This window comes from Lipotes vexillifer, unplaced genomic scaffold (genome assembly GCF_000442215.2).
Source record: "Lipotes vexillifer unplaced genomic scaffold, Lipotes_vexillifer_v1.1 scaffold230, whole genome shotgun sequence".
Lineage (NCBI taxonomy): Eukaryota > Metazoa > Chordata > Mammalia > Artiodactyla > Lipotidae > Lipotes > Lipotes vexillifer.
The window spans coordinates 2,144,346-2,155,197 of record NW_006775143.1 but is presented as its reverse complement, the minus strand read 5'-3'; the positions used below and the strand labels follow the sequence as shown (position 1 = coordinate 2,155,197).

The window sequence follows — 10,852 nt, the reverse complement described above, 5'->3', positions numbered from 1 at the left end:
TCCCTACAACTCATAAGTGCTGTCCCAGTTTCACCTCTCTGGTTCTGCATGTTTCCCTCACCCCCAACCCAATCGGGTCCAGAACTCTCAGCAAACACCTACCAGAGGGAGGCTGCCAGAATGTCTCTCTCTTCTCCGGGCTAAGCAGACCCCCTCACACACTCACTCTCAATACAGTAGGCTCCTCACTCAGTCTGGGTCCAAATCCCAGCTGAGACACTTAGTAAATATATGACCCTGAGAATGTCAATCAGTTACTTTAAGACACAGCTTCTAGTATGGAAAACGGAAGCAATAATAACCACCTAGATGTGTTGTCATGAAGACCAAGAGAGTTACTAAATCAGTCTCAGCATGATACCTGGTACACAACAAGTACATAATAAACAGTAGATGCTGTTCCTGTATTCATGTGCCTCTTGATATCTCACCCAAATTCTACCATCCTTCTCTTAACTATAAGCTATATTTGGTCACTGTCTAACACCCTCATCTGCTATAAATAAATAATGAATGCATCAAATGGATCAGTCTGATGTGATAAATGCGCTTTTATGATTAACATTCATTTCACGGAATTTAAGCAGAAAAATCTTGGTCTGTTGTTGTTTGAACGTCTTTTGTTGGAAGTGGTGTTGGATAGTTTGTTTACATTATCTTGTATGTCTGAAAAATAAGGCATTGGGTTCATTAATTTACAGTCAGTTTAGATGAGTTTTGTTTAATACATCTCCCAGCAAAGTTCGGGACCAAGGAATGGTGAGGTGGAGAGCATTATGGATTCTGAGGATCGGTGGCTCACTTTATGAAGGACTGATTTCCCCAGTTGAGGTCCACTGGGGTAACAGCATAGTTGGACATGGACTGATCCTAACCAGGTAAAGGACAGAGCTTACTCTGAGCTCAAGAAAGACTAGCGATACTGAGCTCAAGGGGGAAGGTGACTTTCAGCAGAGAATTAATTGTCCCAGATAAAAAAATCTTTAGCAAAAACACACTTAGCCAAAATGTCACTGTCAGCTCCCTTAGGGCTACTCCTGGTCTTGACACCAGAACCCTACACCCAACCCACTAACCAGCTCTTGACCTTCCAGCAACTGAAACTTGCTTCTCATGCATTCATTAATTCACTCATTCAAGAAAAGATGTATTGATGCAGGAACTGTTTCAGTACCTGATACGCAGCAATAAACAAGATGAGCAAAGGTCAACTCTTTATAAAACTTATGTTCTCATATATAAATTTCTCCTCTCTGGTCTACCAGAAAGTTGGCTCTCTTTGGATGGATCTCAACTTATTTAACTGCACATCTCACTAAGCACCACCCAACGTAAACCCTATGTTATCTACGACATTACCTAGAAACCCCCCATGCTACAATCCCCTTCAAGGCAGAGACATTCTTATTCCCTGTGAATTCTTGGTCTTTACAACTTCATGAAGTCCTTGTGTCCCTTTAAACGTTAATAATACAGGGATCAGCAAATAACAGAAACAATCTATAAACAACTGGAAACATTTAGTACATTATAAGATATACAAAGGACATAACTACACACATTGTATTCTCATTTCATATCCAATTGCAAATGAAAAGTGGCTGCTGAAGACATGAATGAAAATAAACTGCCTATGATGGCAAACATGACTGACATCTGTATCAATTTGAAAAGAAAATTCAATCTGCTTTAAATGCCATTTACAAATTGTTGCAATCATACTTATGTTCTAAGTTATTAGTGCTTAAAAGGTCATAGAAACATGAATTTTAAGCTGGAAAATATCTTAGGAATGATTCAGGGCTGTAATCTGTATCTTGCCACTAATTGACTGAGTGACACCAGGCAACTTGCTTAGCCTCCGTGTGACCCTCAATACATCAGACTAGATGATCGCTAGGGACCTTTCTAGCATTAAAATTATGTTTACACTGATCTCCTTGTTGAAAAGAAGGACTATGAAGTTCACAATACGTGACATACCCGAGGTCAAATGACAAATCTGTGGCAAAGCTGGCACTAGGATTGAGAGCCTATGACTTTTTTCATTGCACACATTTAAAAGTCACACAAGGACTAAATGAAAAGCCAGCAGATGGAAACATCCAGGTTACTGCAAGTTTCTTCATTAGGTGGTCAGGTCTTAGACGCCAGAGGCTGTTATCTTACTTTCTTCTCACATAATCTAACACAGCTGTGCATTGCTGAACTAAAGGTATTTCATAAAACAGTTATTAAATTAATTGAAATGTTTATTAAATTAATGAAGTGAAGACACTATGGACTAAATAACTGATTATAAAATAGCAGTAGACACTATGCTTTGAGTGCCCACCATAAATTAGGTACCGTACCAAGTGCATCTTAAATGTGATTTTTCATCTTCTTCTCACAACAACTGTGCAAAATGGGAATTATTTGCCTCTTTTTGTATATGTAAAAATGAGGCTTGGGGCTTCCCTGGTGGCGCAGTGGTTGAGAGTCCGCCTGCCGATGCAGGGGACGCGGGTTCGTGCCCCGGTCCGGGAAGATCCCACATGCCGCGGAGCGGCTGGGCCCGTGAGCCATGGCCGCTGAGCCTGCGCGTCCGGAGCCTGTGCTCCGCAGCGGGAGAGGCCACAATAGTGAGGGGCCCACGTACCGCAAAAAAAAAAAAAAAAAAAAAAAAAAAAAAAAAATGAGGCTTGGATATGTTAAATGACCTGCCAAAGTCAGTAAACAGAAAGGCAAGCATTTGAACCCAGTTTTGTAGGATTCCAAAGGATATTCCAATTCTACTCTGGTTCACTAAAGGCTTGAATGAATAAACGAACAGGTGAAAGAATTAGTGACTAAATGAGTTAATGTTCTGCAGCTACCTGCCTCATGTGATTTGGGGCCATACTGTCAATGATTTTGTATACAGAATTTAACATGATACCACCCATTTGCTGAAATTTAATAAAACTGTTTCACACTAAGATTCACCCATGATGACATTTTTTAAATTACTTTTACTGAGGTAACTGGTTTGTAACACTACACATTTCATGTGTACATTGTATTTCTACTTCTGTACATGCTACAACACGCTCACCACCAAAAATTTAGTTACCACCCATCACCATAGAGTTGATCCCCTTTACCCATGTCACTCTCCCCATTCTTAAGGTCAAGGCCTGATCATTTGGACTGTGTGGTGCTGCATTTGATCAGACCATAGCACGTAGTCCTTGAATGTTCACTTCCTGTCTACAGAGAGCTGAAGAGTAATGGTAGTTTATTCTGGAAGGGAGCATAATGCCGCCCTCCGGCAGCATTTTCAAGCCTTCTCTGAGCCATCACTGAGACTCTTCTTTGCCTTGGTCCTTGATTAGTTTGTTCTCATCCCATCCACTGTTATGATGGTAAATCTTTAATGATTGGCTTTCCAAAGAAAATAAGCCATGATTTGTAACATTTACCAATTTTGTTGGGTATAAATACTCTCATCACAGCCAATTTCCAAGCTACCTGCATGACAGAACTGAACAAAGAGCTGGGATGAGATGGTAACAATCGACTCTCATGAGTTCACAGAAAATAATGAAAGGAGGAAGAAAGGGAGGGAGGGAGGGAGAGAGGGAGAGAGAAAGGAAGGAAACTTCCCTCCCTAGGCTCCTTGAAAATATCGAATTCACCAACTTTCAGTTTCTTCCTCTATATCCGCCTATATATAAACTCAGATTTTAACTCCATACAAGCCAGCTCCAGCACACTCTGGAATCAATTCCATACCTGCAGGTGGTACTAATTATTGAAATCCCTGGACAAACACACCTGAGCTGGGCTATGGCACAGAGGCAGGAAAACTTGACCAGGCTCCTTCACACATCGCGGCAATTATATATTCTTCAACAACACTATCTCCCCAGTTTCCTTCTCCTTCCTGGTCAGCTGGGAAGAATGATCCTTCTTGCTGACACATCCAATAAAGCATTAAGGCAAGATGATCCGTACTTGGACTCCATGACTTGGTTCAGCCCTATGGATCCCCCCAACAGAAGGAAGGGCTCATTTAAGGGAAGCTAAGCCACTTTTGTCAGATCTAAAATCTGAAAATGTACAGGGTTTGGGGGTTTCATTTTTCCATGACTTCCCCAAATTCTTGGTGGAAGGTTGAGGAGAGAACACCCAGCTATTCCCTTGGGCAGTTAGATGTTCCCTAAAACAACTGGATAGATAGAAGGCAAGTTTCCCTTTTTCAGTGGCCGATGTAGCCTTAGTAAAATCCCTGGTGGTTCCCAGAATCTTCAGATCCTCATCTTTCTGTGAGCTCTCTTCACCTCACCTTTCCAACCTTATCTCCTTCCACTCCCCTGGTTCTCTTCCCCTACCTCATGTGCAGCACATTCTCCAGAGGCCAGCCCAGCTATGCTGCTCTCTGGTTCTGGGAATCACTCTAGACTTACTTCCTCTCTTTCTCCATCGTCAAGATTCCTCTGCTCAAGCACCTTTTATTCATACTCCCTACTGATTCTGCAAGGCTCAGCTAAAAGGTCATCTTTTCCATGATGGATCTCCTGAAATTCCCATCTAGAATACATTTCTCCCTTTTCTCCAGGCGTGAGGTACTCTATAAATGCCTGTTCTTGATTTATTCTACACTGTGTCTTTTATAATAGCTATAGAGGGGCGTATTATTTTTATCCCTGCAAAAATGTGAAATCCGTGAAGGCAGGAACATTGTCCAGTTTGTCTGTGATTTCCCATAGCACTTGACACACAAGACTTAATGCATTTGTGGCATTAAGAAAATACTGCTTGAACGGATTTAACCAACTGAAATAAATTTTACATAGTCGGTTTGAGTCAAGCTCCATGAAAATCTATTCAGGGAACTTATGTTCCTATTTCCACTCCTTATCTGTAGATCACCCCATCCATTTATGTCTTGTGATTTGTAAGAGCAAGGTGCTCTGCTGAAGGATAAATAAGATACAGTAGTAAAGCTTGAAGGAGCTTACATTTTAGCGTTGCAGTTTCCAAATAATAAATCATGCTTTAAGCAAGTTTCTAGTCAACAGAAAACTCTGCTAATACTGTAGAAGTCATCCATTCTACAGAGAGGAAATGAGAGGTAATTAAGTAAATGGAATTTTGGAAAGTAGATAATTAAAGGAGAGAAGAAATTTCAGGTAGAGGGAAGAGCCTGAACTCTAGTCAGAAGGTAAAACTCTACATAGGGTGTTTGGGGGGGTGGGAGGATTGTGAATGTGAGCAGAGAGGAGAATGCAAAGGGGAATGTTCTTGGGAATGTATGTAGCTGAATGGGAGGGTGAGACTCTCTAGCTGGTCTGGCTACTGGACAGCTCTTGGTGACCCAATTTCTCTAGTGCTGGAAAATATTTAATCTGAGTTTATATGTAAGTGGGTATGCAGGAAGAAGCTGAAAATTGGTGAATACAATTTTTTCAAGGAGCATGGGAAGGGAAGTTTCCTTCCTTCCTCCCTCCTTCCCTCTCTCCCTCCTTCCCCCTTTCATTTTTTTTTTTTTTTGTGTGAATGAATTATATGTCAGTATAGTGATACGTTTTAAAGATACACAGATGAGCAAGACACATGCTTTGAATCCCCCTCTCCAGCCCTTAGCAAAGCTTACAGTCTGGTGGTAGATCCAGACGAGGAAAGAACAATGACCGCTCAGGGGCACGGACTGTAACACAGGGAGGCACGGAGGCTCTGAGAGCAGAGAGGAGGACCCCTTAATTTGGTCAGGGCTGGGGGTGGCGAGTCATGAATGCCTCTGAGAGGAAGGATGCTTGGGCTTCATGAAATGGAAATAAAAAGAGCCCCTGGGGCTTCCCTGGTGGCGCAGTGGTTGGGAGTCCGCCTGCCGATACAGGGGACACGGGTTCGTGCCCTGGTCCGGGAAGATCCCACATGCCGCGGAGCGGCTGGGCCCGTGAGCCTTGGCCGCTGAGCCTGCGCGTCCGGAGCCTGTGCTCCGCGACGGGAGAGGCCACGGCAGTGAGAGGCCCGCGTACCGCAAAGAAACAAAACAAAACAACAACAACAACAAAAAGAGCCCCTGGTCTCCAAGTAAAAGGAGGAGAAAGACATTTCAAGGGGGAGGAAAACAGCCCGTGAGAGGGACGCAGGCATGAAAAGGCACGGCGCCTTCAGGGAAGTGCGGGTATCAATGGACCCAGAGCCCATGGTATGTGACAAATAGAGGCAGGAGATAAAGTGACAAAAGTAAGCATGACTTTGTCAGGATAAATAATGAATTAACAAATATGGCGACTGGGCCGCTCGCTGTTCGTTTAGAACATGAGAGGACTATTTGGGAAAGAGAGTTTAGAGCCTTGCTGCACCAAGGGTAGTGCTCGGGTCAGAAACATCCGCAAGAGCTGACAGCCTTTTAGGGAAGTAGAATCTCAGACCTCACTGTAGACCTACTGCGGGCTTGAGAAGCACCGGTTAGGAGCGCAGGATCCTAGGTTTGGATCCTGGCTCGGCCACCTGTGTGTGTGACTTTGTTCCTTTTATCTTTCTTCTCTGGGTATCAGTATCATCAGTGATAAAGTTGAGAAGGTCAACCCAGTGGATTCTAGCAACATCTTCAACTCTAAGGGGCTGAGTGCGTGTGTATGTGTGTGTGTGTGTGCGCGTGTGCGTGCGTGTGTGTGTGTTGGGGGTAAGGGGATACTGCTTAGGGTGTCAGTGCCTTAAAGTCTAAATGTTTTAATTAAGAGAAAGGAGATTCAGCTGTCTGGTCCAATGGTACACTAGAGTTGCATCACATTTTCTGAACAGCTTCCCCAGCAGGCCTATGTAAAGGCTGGAAAAATGTGTCTGAATATAGGCTCCCAACTAAAGGATAAGGAGGGAATGATGATTAGAAAGCCTAATCCCTGCCTGATTCTGCAGAGACACAGGGGTTAGCCTGGAGAATCCCTCTCCTTACTCCCGAATTGCTTGCCCCACGGAGAAGCAGAAGAGAATTTGGGTAGAGAAAGCAAACTCTTGACCTGGGCCACTGAGTCTCCTCAGCTCTACAGAGCCTTCCTCACGGCATCAGTACAGTGAGATTTTCAGGCAAAGATGGCCAGAATCTTGTCAATGGAGAGGCAGGTGAAATTCCAGAGAAAAGTATACCAGTGTGAGCTGTAGGGAAGAGCACAGGACTGGGAGAAGGGGAACTGGGGTTCTAATACCAGCTTCATTTCTGACCTGCTTTGTGATCTTGGTAAGCTTTTCTCCTCTCTAACTCCTACTTCCCTGTTTGTGGACATTAATAACTATTGGGCAGCAACTATGAGTAAGATGCTGTCCATTTACTAAGCAATAACTGTAGATAAGATGGTGTCTTTTGGGTTAATAGTATCCATATGTTGTAGACTCACAAATTTCTATCTCCAGCTAAGACCTCTTCTTTGAATAAGACTTTTGGATTCAAATGCCTGTTTTTCATCTCTACCTGATGTTTAGGAGTCATCTTGAACTAATATCCAAAATAGCAGTCCTGATCCCCTTTACCTCAGCCCTGACCCGCCTACAGCAGCTTCTGACTCAACAAATGATAAGTCCGTCATGTCACTGTTCAGACTGAACGATTTGGAATCATCTTTGACTCCTCTTTATTTCTCATCTTCCATATCCAATAACAAGTTCTGTCAAGTCTACACCCTAAATATATCTAGAATTTGATCATTTATCACCATCTTCTCCCCTAATCCCTGTGTTCCCAGCCACTACCAACTCCTGTCTACACTGGAAAAACAGTGCCCTTGAACGCCCTCTAAGTTGATTAGTCACACAGCAGTCAGAGTGGTCCTGTTAAAATGTAGGTCGGATCATGTTGCTCCTTTGCTCAGAATCCTCCAGTGGCTTCTCATCTCACTTAGAGTAACATCCAAAGTCCTTTTCCTATATAAGGCCTTCCAACCTCCCCCCATCACCACCCTCTTCCCAAACTTCTTTTCAAGTTTGCATCCTAACTTCTCTCTCTCTCCCCTCCAACCATACTGGTCTTCCTGCTAGTGCTGAATCAATGGGATCTTCCTGTGCTCCTGCTGCAGAGGCTGTCCCTTGCTATTCCCTCTGCCTAGAATGCTTTCCCCCCAGATGTTAGCATGGCTTCCACCGTCTCCATCTTAAAGTGCTGGCTCAAATGTTACCACCTTGGAGACGCCTTCCCTGACCACTCTTTCTGTAATAACAACTCCACCCCTACTCCCAGCCCAGCATCCCTTATGCTTCGTGCTCTCCCCCCCAGCATTTATCATCCCCTGACACAGTATATCCACATTTACCTGTTTGTCTATTGCAGCACTGTCCCACAGAACTTTCTGCAATGATGGTAATGCCCCGAGTCCTCCAAGAGGTAGCCACTGGACACATTAGCTATGGAGCACTTGAAATGTGGCTAACGTGGCTGAGGAAATGTTTACTTTTATTTTATTTTAATTAACTTAAACTTAAACAGCCACAGGTGGCTAGTGGCTGTCTTCTCAGGCAGTGCAAATTTAATGTCTCTGTAGAATATAAACTTAATTAGGACAGAGATTTTGCCTTTTTTGTTCACTGCTATGTCACCAATGCCTAGAAAAGTGCCCAGCTACTCAATAAATATCTGCCAAATGAATGAAAAAATGAGTATACTAGGAGATTTCCATACATTATCTCATTTAATCCTAACAACAGGCTTGTGAGTTAGATGCTACTTTCCTTCTCTAGTACTCAGAGAGAGAAAGTATCTTGCTAAAGAATGCCCAGCTAGCTAAAGAATACCCCCTAGTAGGGTACTAGGTGCCCAGTACCCTACAGCCAACGTCTCCCCGTTTAAGGTGAAAAAGTTCTGGGGATCTAATGTACAGAATGGTGAAGAGTTAACCATATGGTATTATATGTGGAAAACTCCTAAGAGAGTAGATCTTAAATGCTATCACCACATACACAAAAAACGTAAGGTGATGGAAGTATTAATGAACCTTATTGCTGTAATCATTTGTATGTGTATTAAATCATCACATTGTACACCTTAAACTTACACAATGTTATATGTCAATTATATTTCAATAAAGATGAAAAAAAAATGATAAAGAATACCTAGCTAGTAAAAGGTATTGATTGATAGATAGGATCTAAGCTCAGGGATGTCTGGTGACATTCAGACACTTTGCTTTGCTGAAATTGGACTAGATGTTCTCTGTGGTCCTTTCTGAGATGCTGTGGTTTTATAAGAATTTGCTTTGTTGTCTGGCAATGGCAGCACATAGTTTAACCACCAGTGGGATTGATGGACCTTTACATAAAGCCCCTTGTCAATCACTCAGAAGCCATGATTCTTCAGGCAGAAGGAGTGCAGACCATCTTCCAGCCGACACCCTCCCTCCCTCCAACCCCAGCCCTGCTCATGGCTCACCGGTTTCTGGGTCGCAGAGCTGCTCACAGGCATCCGTGGTCCTCTGTCCGCAGAGGTCCCTCACCCATGGGGAGGTGGCGTTGATCTGGTAATACAGGGACAGCTTGGCCGGGTTTAACCAGTCAGAGATGTCCAGGTAGCTCCCTTCACTCACCACAAAGCTGCTCCCTGTGGGGAAACAGAGAGAGAGCTACTTTCTCCATGATTTTAGGGTACCAGGTGTCTTGCCACTGATGCTGCAGGGCAGGAACAGAGACAGGTGCATACAAGCCATCCGCCCCGCGACCCGAGGTCCTCTGTTCTCGCTTAGCTACACACATTCACAGAGCATTTACAATGTGCCAGTCATGGTGCCAGCAACCAATGGAGACAGGCAAGTCAGACATGAGAGGCAGTTCAGCCTAGTGCTTAAGAGTCAGGCCCTTAGGACTGAGAGAGACTTGGGTTCAAATCCTGGATCCACCTTTACCGGCCATGGACTTTGGACAAGGCACTCAATGCCTCTGGGCCTTGGGTACATCATCTGTAAATAGGAATAGCAACGGAACCCACCTCATTGTTGGGAAAATGAAATAAATCAATGTAGATAAAGTGCTTAGCCAGTGCCTCATTTGTCCTAGTAAAGAATGATTAAATATTCAAATTTAAAATATAAAAAAAGCTTCTGTTTCTGTCACCCACGCATCCCCCTTGGAACAGGGGTCACTCACTAATACCCCACAAGGGGGAGGCAGATTATATCCCGCGGAAGCACTGGCCGAGTATAAGGGAAACAGCATCCTGGCCCCCTGGCCTAGGTTGCGTTATGTTTTGTTTTATTGTATGAGAGATAGAGAAAGAAAGAGAGAGAGAGAGATGCATTCAAAGAAATCTGTAGCACCTCTAAAAGAAAAGCAGCACTTATGCAATGGAAGACACCTTAATGTTGGGATATAATAAGGAAAGATGGAGTTTGGGGTGAACTGGGTACTAAAGGCTCTATCAGCATGAAGCAGCTGCAACTCAGCTCTAGCCAGCTCTTGCCAAGTGGGTCGAAAGGTAAGTGGTGCAAGGACTTCAGGTTTTCATCAGGAGAGGCTGAAAATTTACATTTTTATTGTAATCAACCAGTTTGGAAATGATGGTTTAAATTTGTTCTTGAAAGCTTGTGTAGGCCAAACAAAAGACCCCCCCCACACACACACATACACACTTACACAGCCACATACGGGTTACATACATATGTACACATACATATATTCTTCGGGGTCAAGGAGCAGAAGAAGCCCATTCAGGGTGGCTGCATATTGGGTGTAAATGCTGAGTGTATATACGTAGCAATATAGTGAAGGTAGAATTTCACAGATGGAAATGGGGGAAAAAAGAGTTCAGATAGGACCGGGTTTCACGAAGCTGGACTTGGAGAGCGGCAGTGGTTAAGAATCTGCCTGCCAATGCAGGGGTCACGGGTTCGAGCCCTGGTCC

General features: G+C 43.7%; 1 protein-coding gene across 2 annotated transcripts in view; it reads right to left on the bottom strand.

Annotated features, from left to right (window-relative positions):
- The window catches only part of ASTN2 (astrotactin 2), a 944,548-nt gene that overhangs the window by 505,359 nt on the left and 428,337 nt on the right, over nucleotides 1-10,852 (bottom strand). For both annotated transcript variants that reach the window (XM_007449713.1, XM_007449714.1), the window contains exon 6: nucleotides 9,389-9,556. In XM_007449713.1, the coding sequence (XP_007449775.1) occupies nucleotides 9,389-9,556 (168 nt within the window). The remainder of the gene's footprint in view (nucleotides 1-9,388; nucleotides 9,557-10,852) is intronic.